Consider the following 20783-nt stretch of genomic DNA (forward strand, 5'->3'; position numbering starts at 1 on the left):
AAACTACACTCTCCAGCAAACAGAACTGGCCTCTTGAATCAATCCGAGAAAGCTTAGCCAGACTATAAAAAGAACTGCCTAGCAGGGTGACACAACACTTGTTTCAATACAAATTTCAGTAGCTAGGTTGAAGTTTTCAAGTAAACGATGCAGTATCTGAAAACTTGATCACTGTAATAAAGGGAAAAAAAACAAACAGCCTATCTCTGACATCATGCCTTTAATTTCATACTTCAGCTGGCAAAACACTACTTCAGAGCCTTGCCTTGGCACTTAAGACTGCTATAAAAAGATTTATGTAGATACATATATATATATATATTTTTTTTTTTAATTAAGGGCCAGTAGATAATTAAGTATCAGTATCAGAAATCTGATTGGATGCTGCTGTGATTTCATGAACTCCAGTGGAGCCTCCTCCAAATTTTTTCACCGCTGCAAGTGAGCATAAAATATCAGAATCTCATTTTGCATTATTTTTAGCTAAAATGTATGTCAACGTGAAATCATTTGAACTACATTATCAGAACTAAAATGTTCCCTAGTGTAACTCCATTCACGTCAGTTACATCAGGAATGCATTTCACCACTATAATTTAAAATGCAAAATGCCCAAGTGATTACAAAATTATTTTTCTGATAGTTGTTGGTATCCAGTATCACTGTAAAAACTCGGGCAAGGAGCAATTGCATTCTGGAGCAGAAACAGCTCAAACACAGGGTTTCTCTGGCACAAATTTCCATCTAAGTGATCCTCAAGGGAAATTTTGGTTTCTTGTTAAGCACTTGGGATCTTTGGGTTTTAGCACGGTAGGGGTAGGACTTTGGCTTTTTCAAGCTGTGTTTCAAGAACGTAGACTAATGAACAGACGAATAATCAAACTAAAAGCCAGCCCAAGTGAAGCATTTGCTTCCATTCTGAAATGCACAGTCCTTTCTGTGATTCAGAATGGTCTGCCAAACTGATAGTACAATCTAATCTTAGGCAATGCTAGCTCTTATTTATAATGACAGTTACAAGTACAGAGGCTCATACACTGCAGGAGGCAGAGCAGGCTCCACTGGTATTAGGACCGGTCTCCACAGTACCGCAGTACGCAGTGCTGACACACCCAGAATGCTGCTCTGCTAAAACATCCTCCAGCAAGAATTTTCTTTCAGAGATTAAGGTATTGCTGTGATCATAGCATAATGCAGGCCACACCATGCTTGTTTTAAATTACAAGATTTTGTACTGGTAGCACAATACCTGCACGATTTGCTGGAGAAGCTGGGTAACTACTCACGCAGATACCTCATGCTGAGCTCCACCTCCTCTGAGTGAACATATTCTAGGAGTTATTCAAAAAGCTTTCTTTCTTATTTCTATTAGACATAAACCCTCTTATTAACCATCTTTCAGCCCATCAATACTGCAAATACATACTAATTATTTTTCTAAGTTCTTTATTTGCCTAGTTATTATTTCCTTTATTTCTGCATTCTTGCTATGGTCCTTCTCTGGTTGCTGGTACTACACAGAAATACTAGCAAACTAGCATAATTGAACCCTTATGTTCTTTACCTTATTAACAGTTAAAGCTGTTGAAGAAACACTCTCACTCATAGATGTTTGCTGGACTTCACAGAGCGCTCACCCTTGTCGCTGATGTTGCCCTCATTGGAAAAAAAGCATTTAGTTCATTTACCCAGGTGAGCCATGAAATAAATGCAATATTTAATACTGACAAACACCTGTACATGAAACGACTGAAGTGTTTGATCCAGAACATGATTGAAATTCATACCATCGTATTAAAAAGAGGCCTTGTTTAAAGCCTCACATCAGAAATAGAGTGAAGCCTTCTCTACAATTTAAAATTATGAATTGGACGTTCACATCCAAGTTTTAAATCAGGGCCCAGTACAATGCAGTCTTTTCTGAGCCTTTTTTTTTTTTTTTTTTTTTTTTCTATGATTTCTGCAGTACAATAGGAGACTAGCAGATAAAGTTTTCCAAAATATGATTCACAGAAAATCCATGAAGGCCAACAATCAATCAGTAAGTAAAATCCTTTGGCTATGGCTCTGTTCTGTATCACTGGATGCTGCACACAGCAAACAATGCCTATCTGGTAGATGATGCACACCATCACAGCTACCCAATTTGGACATGTTTTATTTTTGCTTTTCAGCACCAGAACCGTAAGTCACTAACTGGTTCTCTCCAGCAAACTCCCTCCTCAGCTTTAAAGGAATATCAGAAAACTACTGCAACTCAATAGTGTTTGTAAGCACTCTTTTCTCTCACAATGTCCTTAAAGTGCATATGCCAAGCTGGTTCAAGTTCTATAATTGGGAATGTTCCACAGTGCCTTCCCAAAAACAGCTCCAATTACCACCCTAGGTAATCATGATGCTGAAAAAAACACCTGTTCTAATTCGATTATTTGTGTTAAATGCAGGAATATCTTACCTATTTAATTCTGGTGTCTGGAATGTGCTGTAAGTCAGGTAATCTTTACCTACCTTAATCTCCTAGAAGGGGCAGTGGAAATTTTTGACACAAAGATACAGCTGGTCTAAGAATCAGTGAAAAGAAATCATGGAATGCTTTCCCAAGGACTACATTGGACCCAACACAATCATTTTGAATCCCAAAATGCCTGTTTTGGATTCTAAATTTTGCTTCCAACTTGGAAGCTGGAATTAAGGGAAAAAATGTAGCACCAATAACAGGTTAATTGTTAGTAATTTTGAATTGTTAGTTCTGTAACAACCGAGTATCTTATTACTTTTACCTCTTCTCCCATACACTGAATTACTTCGATACTGACAAAGTGCATGTATTAAACATCAACTCTCAATGTTAAATTAACCTGGAAAAAATACATACATTAAGTTCATATTAGTTGAGAGTATCACTAGAAAACACTAATTTCAAATAATTTTGATTATAAAATTTTACTTCACAATCCTTTTCCAGATCACAGATATAGTCATAATTAAAAGAGTACGGAATTGATGTAATGTAAGCTGTTTTGCCATCAGCATCACATAAAGGAAAAACAGAATGAAACAAAACAAAACAAAAAAAGGCAATAAAATATGATGCAGAATTCACTCTTCCAATGATTGTCATTGAACTATTACATTAGTAAACATTCACAGTATGAAGTCTCTTTCAATATAACTCCAGCATATAAAGTAGTGCAAAAAAGCATTCCAGTCATTTTGCCTTTGCAGTCAGACCAGGCTAAACAATTCTCTTATTTCATTACTTTCATTATTAGACAACAAATGCTGCAACGCCTCCAAAGAGAGTTATAAAAATAAATCATTTCTGGAGGTTCAGCAGCCTTCTCAAAGTAAATTTCCAGTTAAAAACAAGCATTATAGATTCCAAGAAAAAAAAAAAAATTAGATCTATCTTCTGTAGAATACCTTTATACAATAAATTTACCATTTGAAAAACAAGACTATGGTATCCAATGATTTATGGTAGCTGCTATTAAAGCACTGATAAATAGATAAATGACTTCCAAAGTTCATTGCTTCTTACATAGTAAATACCTCTGAATGCCAACTTTTACCACAGAGCTGTTATTAGTGATGTCGACAGTTCATGCACTCACTTTAAAACTGACTTGGTTTTAATAAATTTTTCAGCCTCATGTGCAAAACACTTGCATTCTAAAAAAAAAAAAACACAGTCTGAAGTTATATCAGGTCTAGCAACCCCTTCCTCAAGTTCTACCACTTACTTGATATGTTATACAAGTTTAACAATGTTTTTTTATTTGTATTTAACCATTAAATGGCATACTACTGTATGCTGCGGACTCATTTGCATATTTCATTATTTCCACTGCACTCTTTAATGCATAAATATATTTGGAAACATAAAATAAATATATTTGGAAATTACACATCAGTTTCCACAGAATTTGAATTTACACAGTTTTTTTTCTCTGACTCACTGCTATTCCCCGTGTCCTGACTTTTTTTCTCCTTTACACAAAGAGATTCTTTAACTCCTTCTTCCATCTCCAAATACTCTGATTTATCCTCTGTGGATGAAGATGATGAGCTTCTAAATTTCTTCAGTAAATTCGTTGGGAGGTAAGGGCAACTGACTGCATTTTGCATCAGCTGCGTTTGTTCTTCATTCTCAGTCTCTCTGTGGTAGAAATAGTTAAAATTGGAGACAATCACTGGCACTGGTAAAGCAATGGTTAACACTCCCGCGATGGCACACAGGGACCCAACTATTTTCCCACCCACAGTTATGGGTTTCATGTCCCCATAACCAACAGTAGTCATGGTCACCACGGCCCACCAAAAAGCATCTGGGATGCTCTGAAAATGGGTGGCAGGCTCATCAGCTTCTGCGAAGTAAACAGCACTGGAAAACAAAATTACTCCAATAAAAAGGAAAAAAATGAGGAGGCCGAGTTCCCTCATGCTTGCTCTGAGTGTGTGACCCAGGATCTGCAAACCCTTGGAGTGCCTGGAAAGCTTGAAGATGCGAAACACTCTGACCAGACGGATGATCCTCAGGATGGCAAAAGACATGGCCTGTTGACCATTACTGCCTTGCTCCTGCGCCAAGTCAGTGCCCAGAGTAATGAAATAAGGCAAGATGGAGACAATGTCTATGATGTTCATGATGTTCTTGAGGAAATGTGCTTTGCTTGGACATGCAAAGCAGCGCACTGTAAACTCAAAGGAGAACCAAATGATGCATACTGTCTCTACAATGAAAAAAGGGTCATTGAAGATGGTGTGCTCCCCAGCGTCCAAGTGAAGCGACTCATTGGAAAGACCCTTCCCTGAGCTCAGGGACATTATGAATTCTTTGTCATCTCTGAACTCCGGCAAAGTCTCCAGACAAAAGATGACGATGGAGATCAAGATGACTAAGACAGAGACAATGGCAATGCCCCTGGCTGGACTGGAGCTCTCTGGGTACTCAAACAGTAGCCAGACCTGCCTCTTAAACTCATTCTCCGGCAAAACTTTGTCCTCTTCCTCTTTGACAAACCCTTCATCTTCCCTAAACTTGAGCATGGCTTCCTCCCCAAGTTGGTAGAATTTCACCTCCTCACTGAAGATGTCAAAGGGTACATTGACTGGCCTCTTCAGCCGACCACCACTCTGGTAGTAGTACAGTATGGCATCAAAGCTGGGACGGTTCCTATCAAAGAAGTATTCGTTTCTGAGAGGGTCAAAGTATCTGCCTCGCTTTGCCGGATCACCCAACAATGTCTCCGGGAACTGAGCCAATGTCTTCAGTTGTGTCTCAAACCGCAGTCCTGACACATTGATCACCACACGCTCACAACACTCGTACTCACTGTAGCGAACAGAGCTGTAACCCCCGGGGCCTCCACCATCATCAGGTGGCTGGTCTGAGTATGAAAACTCATCCTCCCCATAGTCGGCACTGTAGTAGAGTTTTCCTTCTTCCTCATCGTCTTCATCCTCATCTTCATCCTCCTCTTCCTCCTCACTCACGTCCTTCAGTATTCTCTCTTCAGAACCACTGAGAGGAAGCAGCTCAGAACAGGGGAAGGAGGCTCCACACTCCCTGCTTCCCAAGTGGTGGCTCCTCTTTTTCCCTTTCTTCCATCTCTTACCACTGTGGCGGTTGGGCAGGCTGCTGCGTGATGCGTTCCCACCGTGTGAGGAAGAAGCACCTCGACTCTGTTCCTGGTGATAGTGGTGATACGGTCCACATCCACCTGTTGCCCCCCCTTCTACTGCTGCAGTTGCTGCTGCTACAGCTGCAGCTGCTGCAGCTCTTGATTGTGCCAGCCTCTCTCTCTCTCTGGCCCGAGCTTGGACCGCATATCCATAGGGCATATGGCTGTTGCACCCAGAGCTATCTGCACTCACCATTGCAACCTCCATTTTGCAACAGCTTTTTTGTCGTTTAGTGCAAAAGCTTTTGTTTTATTTACGGTGCAACCTTAACTTTCACCATAGAAAGTATAAAGCCATTTGCATTGGAGGACAGTGCACTGGACACAGAGCGGGGCAACATAGTTGCAACGCTGAATCTACCTTTTGGGTAACCACAGATCTGCATTTTCTTACTGTCTAAAACATTTTAGGGGAAAAAAAAAAAAAAAAGAAAAAAAAAAACCCTATTGTTTTGTTAATAAGAAAAGATGAAACTCTCAAACTAGACCAAGGAACAGCAGAGGCTTTATTCTTTCATCCACTAAGCCCTTTTATTTTCATTTATTTCCCATATCTACCACTGATCTGATCAGATTCATGACTACATCCATGAAGACAAAAACATGCAAAACAAAGGGTACCTGCTCTCCATAAATGATTTTAGTTCATCATTGCGAGCAAATGCAAATAGTCTCTTTCCTCATAATTTGTTCCTGGTAATGCTTTGGCCTAGCAATCTTATTATTGTTTAATACCATTGTTTGGGGAGTTGAAACTAATTCCAGCCATCACTCTCTTTACACAGTGAGGAGGTCTTTGCAAATCCTTTCTTCAGCCTGTCAACAGTGTTTCAAACCTGGGAGCAGCACCCAGGGCGTCAGCAGCAGTGGTAAGAGGAGGAGGAGGAGATGAAGACTGAGAAATTGGTTCTGAGGTCCCCATAGGACATAAGGGAGTGGATGGGTCACCCTTTGGTTATGGTCATGCAGAAGAAGCACTTAACCTGAGGCACATGCACAAACACACAAAAATAAACAAAACAAAAAGGAAAAAAGATTGGATTGTTTTCCTAAAAGGTCACACTGATCAAATGAAACTGTGTCATCTATTACCACGGTATTCTAAGCTTCCCCTTCCCACACTATTCACACTTCTACATTACACACACACCCACATCACATGCACAGAGAATGTGAACGACTCTGTTCATAAGGATGTGGGTGGGTATGTCATATATATATAGACAGAGATACAAAATCCCCACCCGTACAAGCACTTGCATCCATACACAAACACATGCATGCTTGTGAAACACCAACACATATAAACACCAATAAAACACTGCAACACCCGATGCATCCAGACCTTTGAATGCATACGTAATAGGCACACCTACATATAGCTACATGAAGTATTATAAGAAATGCATCTATGCAAAGAGCTTTTCATATTATCTCTAAAAACACCAGATTTAAGAAAGCTGCGTTTCAGTTGGATTTTCAACTGTAACAAACATCTTACTGAATTTAATTGGGAAACGGGCAGGTACAGTGCTCACTCAAGTGGAAGCACCATGATACGGCGTGTCAAACTACTGCAGGTGCACTGAAGCAACATCTACATGCAAACACATGCAAGAATTCACATATGCACGCCCCTTTGAAACAGAAGCCTCATCTACAGCTGTATCTATTAATATACAAGAGAAGGTGAATGCAGACAAATAATGACTGCTATTTTTAAAATCATACCTACACGACATGCAAAAAGGGTCTTAAGGATTGCTGTTATACTTACTGTTCATAGGCAGAGAAATAGCAGTGCTGCTCTTGCCAGCGTAAGGATCTGGTGACAGCAGTCCTGAGCAGGGGGCTGCGCCAATTGACCGACGCCTGCAGGTGGGTAGGTCAGTCGGCACCACAGGTTGACGAGTTATTTTTCTCCCTGCCTTCCCTGTGCAACAAGAGCGCCAAGAACGAGCCAAGGAGGCAGCTGAAGCTGGGGGCACTCTGCACAACCGCAGCTTCTCACCCAGGCGTTTGCAAAAAGGCAATAAGCAACAGCCTTGTTCCAAAAGGAAAAAAAAAAAAAGAAAAAAAAAGGGGGAGGTGAGTGTGTTCGTGTGTGTGTGAGAGAAAAGGAATGAATGGGTGAGTGTGATCACTAGGCTTCCCGAGCCCAGCTCCTGCTGCAGATTTGTAAATCAACGTTAAGTAATCCGTGTACCAAGCCTATTTCCACTGATGGGAGGACGAGTGTTGCTTCTTGCTGTTTCTCCCCGTCACATCCAAACGGCAGCAGCTCAGCCAGCAGCTGCCAGCATCGTTCACTTGTTGTGCGGTTTTTTTGGTAACGCTTACAAAAAGCATAAAAATAACAATTAAAAAAAAAATAATAACAATAAAAGGAAAACCACCCGAGGAAAAAGCAGCTCTCTGCTATCACGCTCCCACCGCCCGATTTGCAACGCGGCAGCCAGCAACCGCGGAAGCCGCGCGGCCGTTCGCAGCGCTGCCGCCGGCTCGAGCCCTGTTGCTCCGCGGAGGCGCCGCCCGCCGAGCCTGCGCGCCGCCGGGGGCAGCCGTGGGGCCGCGGCCGTTCCATCGCACCGCTCCCGGCCCGCCGTCGGCCCCTCGCGGCCGCGCCCCGCACTGCGCCCGGCCCGGCGGCGGCTCTGGATCGGGGCGTTAATGACGGCGATTCGTGTTCCAGCGCTGAATAACGCAGCGAAAATCTCCGTGCCCAAAGAGATGCTCCTGGCTTTGGTTTCCGGTTATTGTTGTTTCTTTCTTTTTTTTTTATTATTATTATTATTATTTTTTCCTTTGGGCTTTTGTGGCTTTTGTTCTCTGTTAGTTTTGTTCGTTTGTCAAGGTGGCTGTGAAGTGCAAAACCAAACGCAAATTGAGCATCTGAGAAAGATCGAGAAGCTGACCACATCTCTGTCCTCCTAATGCGTTCACCCCAAGCAAATCAGAGAGCGATTCCCACTGCCCAGCAGCCACAGGCTCTTGCCAGCTAAGCCAATTTAACATTTACCCCTAATCCTATACGTACACAGAGGAGGAGGTCCTACTTCATGAATAGGACAACATTGTGTATTTGTAGACGAGACCTAAAATAGCATTTTGACACTGCTGCTAAAGGTGCCAGATCTTTGCTCCACTACCCCCAGCCTGTAACAACTGCACTGTACAGACCAGACACTCCTTTCCTGCCTGGAAAATCTACATTGGGACTGATACCATGAAAATGCAGCTTGGCTGTATCTGGTGGTACAGCTACAATTGCACCGTCACAATAAAACATGCAGGCACTTCTCCTCAGTGCAAGGTAAACCAAAGAAGGACTTGAGACTTGCAGTAAGAAGGAAAGAAGAGCAGCACTCACTCCAGCCGCTCGCCTTAAGGTGTTGGCACGTGGAGACAAACTGAATGGTACAGCAAGTGGGTTAGGCACAACTGTCATTGCCCAGGTCCGCTCCTTTCCCATTGTCCAAACAAACCTACAGGTTGTTCCCCTTCAGATTCCTCGTGGCAGAAGACAGATTATATTACCTCTGTCTCTACTGCCTTCATCAATTAGTGCTCGTACCCTTCAGCCCATTCATTTCAATAGGGAGACATACAGCTGCAAAAGGGAGACTTAAGGATCAACCAAATAAATATTAAAGGACTTAATGGCCTGTGAAATGCAGAAATGACATCGAAAAATCAGAATGCTTCAAATTCTATAGGTGGTATATAATGAAAGATATTACGTGTTCCTAATGTCAGGCCACATTCTACTAAGACACAAACTGGCATCATCATAAGACCAGTCCAAAAATGTGATGCTATGGTGTGCTATTTAAAGACATTCCAAAATTTACTTCCAATACCAGAAAACAGATTTCTCTGCAATTTGACAAGAGTATATCAAAGGCAGAGATCAAGCCCCTGTCATCATTTAGGCACAAGGACACATACAATGCCATAAAAGGAGAGAGATCGTAATATGATTTCTTATCATTAGAAACATCTCGAGACCTTCCTACTTCAGTCACATTTTAATGCCATGTACAATCATTTGGCAAAATTCAGTCACTGGATTCCCTCAAAAATGTTACGTTGCTTTGTATTGGTAGGACCTGGACATATTTTTCTATTCCTTTTTTAAGTCTAGCTTTTTGAAATCTACCTTTTTACCTTCCTTGCAGTTTCAGATGCATTTCCGACACATTCCCCAAGGCTCAATCCTACAGCAGGTTCTGTTCAACATTTTTATGAATGACCCGAATGCAAGAATTCAATGCAACTTCAGCAAGCTTGCTGATGATACTCAACTGGAAAGAACCATTGACTGCCTGAAGGGACAAGGGGCCTTGCAGGGGGATCAAAAATAGCACCGATAACAGGACAAGCAGAAGACCTTTCTCAAATCTTTTTAAAGTCCATTTTAATTGCTAGGGATTACATAACTACACGCAATTCAATCTAATTCACAAGTTTCATCTGTTCCAAAAGCAAAAAAAAAAAAAGTATTTACAGATGAATACTGTTACTCTCTTCATTCAGCTTTATATTTTCATAGTATTCAAAGAGAAATCTTATTTAAAAGATACTACATTCCCTCTGCTTCTTTATATTCATAAGGGATACTATTATTGGTAGAACAAAGAGAGAATATGTACATGTCCTTATTTCCAGTAGTGCTGTACTAAGAACATTATAGCATACAAAAGGATCTGTAAGGTATGCTACTGTACAGATTTGTTCTGTTTTACAAGCATGTGGAGAACAAATATGCATCACTGTTGCTTATCTATGCACGCAGTAGCAGAACAAAAACCCACAATAATTTAATAGCACGTTCATGCAAAGGGAACATGAGATTTAAAAGGCTTATGGTGCTATGTCCAATATTAATTCATGCTATCTCCCAATCGCTTCAATTCACACTGGCAGTCTGGCCTCAGTCCAACATTCATCTTCCTGCTGTAATCAAGAGTTCTGTGCAGAGAATAAGACTGCACTACAGCTCTGTACTTACTGCACTTCTAGACCATGAATTATTTTATTTCCAGTTTTGTTTGCTTTTTTTTTTTTTTTTTTAACTTTTCTGCTTCTCCCTATACTTGCCTCACTCTTATTTCTGTCAGCCTCTCAAGGAACCTCAGTGAACTTCCCCTAAGATCAGGAGCTCCCTTCAAATCAAGTAAAGCGTTGCAGGAGTAAGCACTTGAAAACAAACAAAACAAAACAACCCCCCACCACACACACACACACACACACACAAACCCACAAATAGAATAACTACGGTTACTGCATGATTTCATGTGCTCAGAATATGTCTTTCTCCCTTCCTCCCTCAGCTGCTTACAGCGCTGAGTGCTGAAGACCCTTAGGTACCAAAGTAAGCACAAATTCTTGTCTGTGCAGCCAAGTCTTCCCTCCCAGTGTTTATACTGCTTTGGAGAGTTCTTGTTTTATTCCTGATTCACTAACCTGGATCAGGAAGCCATACTTGTCAGAGGACCCAGCTCTACTACTGTTCTTTCAACTATGACTGGCAGTACATAATGAAGTACTTAGAATAAAATCCAGCCCATCCTCAGGTCAGCTCTTATTCACAAGGTATACGAACAGCACATCTGTTCATTACTCACAATGCAACGTGCTCATCAACAAAAGTTGACACTCCACAGAACAATAGGTTCTTTTATACTCCCTGAAGAAAGCATGCAAAACCACTGTCATTTACCACTGAGTAAATGAGATGAACTAGCAGTAAAAACACCGATGATGTGTATATTTGGAGAATAATCTCTTGCATCAGGGCACGGAACTATTTAGAAACCAGGATAAAAATATCATGTGTGGTTTATTTTTAGACTTGAAAATTGCTCAGTTCATTCTGTGCAGACAGGGACTCGTATCAGAGAGATTCTTCAAATCAACAGTATGAGAAAAGAAAAGAGAGAGAAAGAAAAGGAAATGGAGAGGAAGCTTCCAAGTCAGGAACTGCTTGAGAATGGAGAGACCAGCCACATCACCGTCCATGCTGCCATCCCCTTTCCCAGTGTAACTAAGAGAGTTCACCCGCTTCACTTCTTTTCCTAAAAAATTTATTCACAATGTAATAATTTTGGAGCAGACAATGCACCTCCTAACAGATATGTTAAGCAGTACTCAGCAGTATAGATCTCAACTTTGGATAATGTTATTGTAATTAATTCATGAAGAAAATGAATTAAATTCATACCCTTACTTAAATGACTGCATTGCTGGATTCGGTTCATTTTTGTGTTCAAGAATCAGAGCACTGTTCTCAATATGTAATTTTCAAACTATACTAGCAGTAAATGCAATAATTGTAAATCCTGGAAATATTGGTTGGTAAACTCTGCCTTACATGTGCAGGGCAGGTAACATTTGGAGGGCATGGCAAGTGAATACCTCAATAGGATTTTATCAGGAATACTCCTGAATACTAAGTGACAGGCTAACAATCAATGTAGCTTTGCACTTTGAAGTTAACAATGACTTGCAGAAGAACCAGAAAGGAAAATCTGTGGAACAGCTCAAAAATACTACTGTATACTGTTCAGTAAGCCTGGATGCCCAAGCATCTCATTCTCTAGAAACAAGCGGTCAATAAATCAAAGCATTTTAGATATTCAAAATTGGTATGAAACACATTGCATATTTCTTGCAATTTTTAGGTGAAAAGAAAGTATTTCTGTGAACTCAGTGTTTTTAGCAGATAGAAGTTGCCCAAGTTCTTAATAACAAATATATTTTTCTAACTCTCGCTTATGAAATCAGTGTGAATGAAAAGCACGTGCATGAAAGAAATGTAGGATCAAACCAAAAACAGCAGATATACCAACTGCAACTGCTCAAACCTTACTAGAAGACTCAATTTGCTAAGTTGAGCAGTTATATTAGATGGGAAACTAGCTAGACTAGAATGATTTGTACTGGAGAGTCTAACACAACTCTACAGGAGATCCATGTTTCACAAGTAACTGCCTCCATTTGCCATAATTTGATCGCAATCAAATACAGCTTCAGAATGAACCTCTGGAACAAAATCAGCACAGTCTGCACTGGCATCATCCTGTCACCCTGCTGATGAAGACAGAAGCACCAGGATAGATAGTTTGGTGGCAGCAGGTGAGATTGGTGAAGAGAAAAAAAGCAAACTAACTCCATACCCTTCCCAGTAAGTAGGTTAGCAAAAGGAACACAGCCATTTGCTTTTGACCTTTTGGGGTGTTTGTGTGGGAAAGCTTCTTTTCCATCGTTGCACTAACAGATCATTTTTCTCCTCCCACAATTAGGATACAGAAAGTTGCTCCATGTTTTAAGAGACTGATTCTGAAAGATCTGAGTACATGACATATCAGAACTATACCAGAGTATGTATGTTATAGGCAAAATGTTTAATTCCTGTTCTTTCCCACAACCTTATAAACACAAATACTGAAAGAATGCCTTATTTTTTCTAACCAATATTTTTCTAACCATTCTGGACAGACTTACATATCAGAGAAAACATGATAAATTTTTAATAAGGAAGTTTATGGTGACAAAATGAGAATCTATTCCATCTTATTCTAATTACTTCAAAATCAGATTCACAGGGGAGCTAGCTGCCTAGAAGTTCTATATGTCTTGTGTACAGATTCATGTGGGCAAAACAAACTGTTCCTAAATAAGCCAAAAGTTTGTGAAAGCTGTCAGAGGTGTATGAAGCACAAAGTTAACATGGAAAACAAATGTTCCCAGATTGATTAAACAGGCACAATTAACTGACATTGGCACAGTGCAAGAACAGTTATTACCATGCTAGAGAAAGACAAGTTCTCAACATTATCAAATAAGATGGCTAAGCTAATTTTGAGTCAAAAATCAGCATAGAGGGAATCTTTTGACAGACCTTACCTTGGTGTGAGGTAAACATGTAATTTTGTCATTGTTATCAGTATGATATTCAGCATGGAAGACCTTTCCAAAATGGAAATGTGGAGGGTTCCACATGTATGCATCAGGGTAGGTAAAGCTGTGAAGTAAAATGATTACAACTTAATTAGTTCAGCCCAACACAGAGGTCCCAAAAATGGCACCTTATCCCCACTGCCCAAATAAGTATGTTACACACATACATCAGATCTGATCTGTACAGAGTTTATGTTATTTTGTACCCTTGGAATAGAGCAGCTCCTGAAAAATCCATAGTTAAAATCAGACCCTATTCCTATTCCAGGAAAAACCACCAAGCCCTAAATTTAGAGAAATCTGCAGTTTACTACAGCAAATTTCCTTGTAACTGTGTATAAACACAGGAATACTTATAATGTTATTAGGTGTCTCTGAGCACTGCTTAGCTATTACTGAACACAAATAGAGAAAAAGTTTTCAAATGGAGAGCAAAAACTATAGTTGTAGTTTATGAACACAATTATACTTCATACAGTCCTGAAAATTGAATTGAGCACAGTTCTTAAAAAATTTGCGACCATATCTGTGTGAAAATTCTGTGTCAGAAATGTCAGAAATGTGGATGTGCCAATTCTAACCATAATGCATGGAAGCCCAGGGTCAAAAGTCAAATTCTGAGTTAAGTAAGTGAATGTAAGGGCCTAGCTAATTCAGACTCTTGCAGTCTAACACAGATTAATTTCGCTCCTATATTGAGGCCAAAAGCCTCACAGAACTGTTCAGGATTAAGACTATCCAGATAATCAGCTGAGACTGGAACCTTTAATAGCTGGTAGATAATTTGCTCAGTGAGATACAGAGCTCAACGTATAATTTCTTTAGGAACAGCTTATCATATTCCCCACGTGGATCTGTATAAATGATACGCAAAACTATCAGCCATCTGTCTCCTACCTGCATCCACCAGGGATCAGGTTGAAAATGGACTCTTTTTTGTCAACAAAATTCTCCAACCTTACTGGCTAAGAGGCCTTCTGCTGAAGAATTCAGTACGGCTTCTCACTCTCTTAGCTGAAACAGCCAATTCTTCCTTTGCTTTTAGATTACCTGCCTCAACTCAGTTTAACAACACTCCTCATGGGTAACAGTACTACTTCACACCAAGGATTATTGATGTATCAGTTATGAATGCATCCTCTACACTAACTGTGCCCTGAACATTCACTATTTTTCTTCACCAACACCTACACATAGTGTGAAATAGATTAATCAATGAATACTGAACACAGCTAACAATACAGCAGTTTCTATCCACAAGTAAAAATAACAACTTGAAGCTTGACTGAGGCTACTCTCCCAAAGATACCAGGGTCTGTAGGCTATGTTGCCACATCATTGTCTTTCTAACTTGCTTAATACGCATTCTCTTGGGTAAAATAATTTCAGATAACCATAGTTATAAAATAAATAAATAGCAGTTACAGATACAGGCTGTCTTCTAATTAAAATGACCTCTACAAGGCAACTCAGCAACATTCATAAGTAGTTTTAATAGGGCAAAAATCGAGAGACACAATCTATAAAAATCTAGTTCTCTCTTTATGGGGACAGGATAGTCCTCTCTGCCACGCACTGAGGAGGCATCCACCTTCAGATATTCTAGGAAAATAGTAGAAAGTAGCATCTTCCATTTTTTGTAATTTCCTCAGATACTTGTTCTAAAATAGAGAATGAGTATCTGAAAATGAATTTACTGCTGATCAAGGGACAGATATTTATCAAAATCACAATATTTACTGATTTAACCACTACTGGGAATTTTCAAATGAAAGGTATAAAAATGACCTACAATGGCTGTTCTGGCAAAGTGGCCGGATTAAGTATAACAGCTTTAAATGCAGTCCAAACAAAGGGATCTGAGCAATCTAAAACTGTGTGCATTACATCTGAATTTCAATTTGATACTCAGACTTTTTTGATATGAAGTGATTCACATTCAAAAGCTTTTAACTATTTCAGGGAATGTCTAGCACATCTCCCTCTTTTCTGCCAAGTGGAGTCAATACATTTCTCACGCCTGTGTATGTGCAGATGTACGGGCACACAAATGTGCCACCCAGCCCTCAGCTCTCTGAGGGTTTTCTTTGTGCATCCACGGGGTTATGAAATGACAGAACATGATATGTGAATCACCTGTGGGAGGAAAATCATTACTTGAAAAGATACAGCATCATGCCTTAATCTTTTCTTCCACCCCACCCTCCCCCTGAATGGCATGAATTCCAACTATGACTTAAAAACAAAACATAAGAGTTTCACAGGGAGGATTTGTATATCTGAAATCGTTAATTTGCTTACTGGTCTCATTAGCAATGGCAAAAGGGAAAGCAAGGATTGACTGTAAATCAACCTACAGTTGGCTAAGATAGTCCAGTACAGACCTAGAATATCTGAAGGTAGGGATCAGTATTCTAATGTTCAAAAACATAGTTCCTGGTAATAGTTCCTGGTAATATTTTTCTCTGAATGCTGCCAAAACAAATCCCTTCCTTTATCCACAACTAAAGACAAGAGTTTTCTCATTGCTTGCATGTGCAAGAGTCCGTTACCTATCTTTAGCTAGGAAGACAGATAAATCAGCATCTATCAACTTTATGGGGTAATTTTATCAAGTCTTGGTTCAGCAGAGTGGGAGCTGTAAATGAATGTTATTTTACATTGCAATGAATGCTTGACAGATCAGGGTTTTTTTAAGCAGTTCTGGAACGTTCTTTAGATTAACGATGCACTATGTCAAACAAGTGGGAAAAAAATCTGATACAAAAAACATCTATTATCTAGGGAAATCATAATTGGTTTTCCTATCTGCTTTCCTTCTTAAATTACTCCCAAAAAGCAGAGTAGATAATTGCAAAGCTCAGAGTAGCAACTATATTCTGACTACAGCAACCTGGATGCTGACAAACTAAAGGCCCAGTACCCACATGAATACACTGCTTTTGTTTACAAGTGACAATAAAGCTAAGTTTTAAAAGGTACCCATGCCATCACTTCATTTATTTTACTGAGATTTCCACATTGCACTTGTGGCATTTCAGCATCTTCTACATACTGCACAACCACTATTTAGTAATTCTCTGTTATTCACATTAAGCTCTAAACTTTGTTACTTCTTTTGGAAAGACATGTTCTTGCTTCTAAAATGTGCCTGATGTTCACCAGCTTCCTTTATTTTCAAGCAGCTGTTCACTGGACCTTTACCTTTTTCCATTGTTTTTCTGGGCCAGCATAAAGAGGCAAAACAGGAAAAATGTAATAACTTCTACATTAGCATAAGCACAGTAAAATGTGCAAACTAATTCTCAGGTTTTATTTTACCAAAAACTCCTGATGCTTCTTAGCAACACTGCACCTGATTACTCTGAAAGAACTGGGAGGTGTTTATCAGGCTGTCAACTCACTAAGCATTCTCCGAAAATACAGTCATTGTATCTGCGAACTTCATGATGGAACAAAAACCAACGCAGTCCAATTGGCAGGATTTAGAAACACCTCCCAAATAAGGTGGTGAATGGCACCTATCAGAAAAGCCTGGGGGAAAAAAACCACCTACTTTACAAAAACATATGTGCCAATTTTTCCTCCTTGACAAACAGGTTCCTTTTTTGCATAATTTTACACTTGGGAAACATAGCAACTAAAACTCTCTCAAACATCAGAGAAGTAGTTTTCTTATTGTTTCACTTTTCAAAAGATTTCTCTTCCTTAGCTTTGTTGCTCAAAGATTGGACATTGAACAGATCGCTTAAAAATAACCTGCCTGAGCTTCACAATTCAGTTCATTGTTCTCCTACTCTCAGCAGAAACAGCCAGCCCTATCACCACACACCTTCTGTGGAATCTGCACTGTGCCTGGTAAAAAGCAGGCGGCAGAACTTTTACTGCCTGGCACAGATGACTTGTAAGTTTCCTCAGACTAAGGGCACAACCCTTTCGCTGATGAAAGCACAAGAGCAAATTTTGTTGCTAATATGTATAAAGGCTGATTCTCCTCCAGCCCAGTCCACCAAGTGCCTGCAAGTCTGAAATGTCTTTTACCCAGGATTTGATTCTTCCTCCACATCTATTGGCTGAAACTCATTGATGATTCCAATTATTAGTGGAAAAATTCACATGCCAACAGTATTCTCCTGTAGTGCTATCTGTCACAGCACTTGTGGAGCAGTCCAAGGAATTAGGTCAAGACTTGCTATGATGAGGGAGCCCTAGATATAATTGCACTATACCTGGAAAAAATGGGAAGTTTTTCAAAGCACATGCCTGTATGAGGTTTTATGTGCTCCTATCTACTTTTCCAACTATCCCTCGCCCTAATAAAATATGTTCTCTGTCCCTAGAAAAATTAATATGCAGTATTCTGAATAGTAGATGTTTTTCAGTTTTAGCCCCGACCACATTGTATCCACAGTGATGCTCTGATGTTTTGCTTTCCTCTTCTAGCTTTTGGCTATGTTATCCTCTTCTAGCTTACTTTCTATTTATGAAACTATATAGTTCACAGCTACATTCTAAGCTAAGATCATAAGACGATGCATGCTCCTAGATATGGCCTGTAGAATAAAATGAGGGCAAAAAAAAAAAAGTTCCCTGGGAGAGCATTTCTCATTCAATTTTAGAACAAGATGCAGTATTAGAGAAAGCCTTGCAGGAAATGTCACATGATCAATTACCATTTACTGATGAGTAACAAGGAGTGAGAGAAGCAGAGCAACAATGTGGTAAATCTTATAAAAGAAATGATAGGTCAAGATGTCACAGAAATAAATTCTGACAGTCGTTATGAACAGACAAAATGAAAATACAGCCTTAGTATGAAGAATGTTCTGGTACAAAAACAGTGAGAGAGCTGTGATTCCAAAGGTGATGTATTTGAGAACTCTAGGAAGAGGAAGAAATTCATGCTGGACAAACTATGTATGCATTACACAAGAAACCCTCTATGGGACAAGTATAACTGCAGAAAAGAAGAAATGGAAAGAAATTTTGAACCTGAGCCAAGTACAAGAACAAATTAGCAGAAATTTGTTGTTAGTGATGTACTTAGTGCAACACGACAGCAATTAGCAATCCAATTATAATCAACATGAGCGCAATCATAGGCAACAGAGCATCTTAGCCAGAACTACAAGAAGCACGTGTTATTTAAACCAACTCATCGAAAGGTCATTGTTGCAGCAACGTGAACACAAGTATCTTCAAGGTTCTTTGCGTCACATCCCTCCTTCTCAACTGCAGAGTAAGTAAAGCACCCATCCAAGAGAAAGCTGGATGCTTTTTTTACTTATTTTACTTTCAAAATATGAAACCTTCAAAAGATGAGGCAATATATTATAGACAGAAACAGACACCAGCAGAGGAACAATCTGACAAAATGATGCCTGACATGGAAGAGTGGATGACGCACTTCATCATGTGTCACTGTATTCCTCCATGTGGAAAAAGATTGCACCAAGTGATATTCATTAATTCTTGCTATACATTTATGGAGACCAAAAAGTGGATGTGAGCAGAGTGAGGCAGTGGGTAGTGCACTTCAGCAGTGGCAACATCTACATGAAAGACGAGCCATGTTCTGATCAGTCATGCAGATTTTCTATGAGCTTGGCATGCAGGCTCTTGTTCATCACTGCTGAAAACACATTAATGGTATTGACTCTGTATTTTGTAACTGAGAATCTGCTCTGTCAAATAATGTTACTGTGCTCTTTGCAGCTGCTGTAGTTTCCAGGAAAATAAATAGGAGGCATTACCTTCAGAGTGACCCCAATAGGTGGAGACACAGATACGCCCTCATTCTTATTTTTGTTACCCACTTTCTTCCCCCTCAATTTGCTAATTGAAGTCACCCCTTGCAGATAAACTGAAGTAAGGGTAAACATACAAACTTTGTGTATAAGTGGCTGTGTAGTTTTTGCCTATAAAATACAATACTCATTAGCTCTCAGACGATGCTGGCAAGGCAAGCACCTACAATATCAAAGAGACTTGAGATAATGATGCTTAATAATTTTCCCTCTGCAAGCAAAAAGACAGTTTCTTTGAACCCAAGAACTGTAGGCAGTGGAAGTCTTTGATGGCACCATGTTTGCAGGGTGATTCTTCTAGTTATTTATACGCAATATGTCATCACCTCAAAAATCTATAAGTAGTTCTCTTACAGAGGTTAAGATGTCCCACAGAATTTCATCCTATAGTGAGGGACACTGAGAAGCTTTCTGAGGTGACAAAAAAAAGTCTCAATGGGAACATTAATAGGACTTGGACTTTAACCTGGTGTTAGTTTGAGACTGTGAGGACAAAGAGTAAAATGAGAACAACAACTCACCTTAGTTTCTAACCTCTCTTATCTCTGGATACTGAATTTCTAGGGTAGATTTTATTCACAGAACACTTGGTAAAGATTTGCTTCATATCTCAAAGCCTACAAAGAGTTCAGAGAGTCACTCAGGTTCAACTAATGTCTATGAACCATTACCAGTTCAAGTAATGTCTATGCTTATTCATATCACAATTAACATTGCACAGTAAAAGTAGGCTACTGAATACACTGAAAAGTTTCAATAAAATAAAGAGCAAACAGAGCTATGTAAGTGTTCAAAGCTGAAATGAAAAAACAGATCTAGGGAAATACTTCAGCCTCTTCAGCCTCTTCAGCCTCTGGTTGTTGGTTTTCAAGGAGAATAGGCAAAGACATTTTTGTATGTTTGCAACGTGCCCTGTGAAGGGTAATTGAAAGTAGTATAAATCACAAAAGGACAATAGCCTCTTTTTGTTTTCCTGGAATAATTAAAAATAAAAAATAAATAGGAACCATCTGGAGTACAGACTGAGCAGACTGCAGCACAAGCCACAAAGATTTTCTCAGACAATTGCACTGCTCATACATTCATTCACCTCTGAAGTACGTCACTGGAAACTGGCTGCCTGCCTTTCAAAATGACTTCCTTTGGACTTCTAATCAGTTCCTTGCAGGTTGGAATGGGTGAACAGAAGCTGTTAAAAATACAGCCAGCCATACCTTCTGCCTCCCTGCGTGGGAAGAGAAAGTGAAGACTAGTGGTCTGAATCCCAGTTCTCCACGCGTACCACATGAATCAGATCTGGCAGACAAGCAGATGGTATGTGATTTAAACA

At 39.8% G+C, this 20783-nt stretch overlaps 1 protein-coding gene and 1 long non-coding RNA gene across 2 annotated transcripts in view; both read right to left on the reverse strand.

The window, feature by feature from the left end:
• Window positions 1-290: 290 nt before the first annotated feature.
• Window positions 291-8210, reverse strand: KCNA4 (potassium voltage-gated channel subfamily A member 4). The gene is made up of 2 exons (XM_052692454.1): window positions 7462-8210; window positions 291-6667 (listed from the first exon to the last, which is right to left on the reverse strand). Exon 2 carries the CDS (start codon window positions 5890-5892, stop codon window positions 3904-3906), a length of 1989 nt encoding a protein of 662 aa, XP_052548414.1. The 5' UTR covers window positions 5893-6667; window positions 7462-8210; the 3' UTR covers window positions 291-3903.
• A 4495-nt stretch (window positions 8211-12705) lies between these two features.
• LOC128085322 (uncharacterized) overlaps window positions 12706-20783 on the reverse strand; it is a 55418-nt gene continuing 47340 nt past the window's right edge. The window contains exon 4 of the long non-coding RNA XR_008208897.1: window positions 12706-13710. This is a non-coding gene — a long non-coding RNA (uncharacterized LOC128085322). The remainder of the gene's footprint in view (window positions 13711-20783) is intronic.

The sequence above is a fragment of the Tympanuchus pallidicinctus genome, unplaced genomic scaffold, assembly GCF_026119805.1.
Source record: "Tympanuchus pallidicinctus isolate F22 unplaced genomic scaffold, pur_lepc_1.0 scaffold3, whole genome shotgun sequence".
NCBI classification, from domain to species: Eukaryota; Metazoa; Chordata; class Aves; order Galliformes; family Phasianidae; genus Tympanuchus; species Tympanuchus pallidicinctus.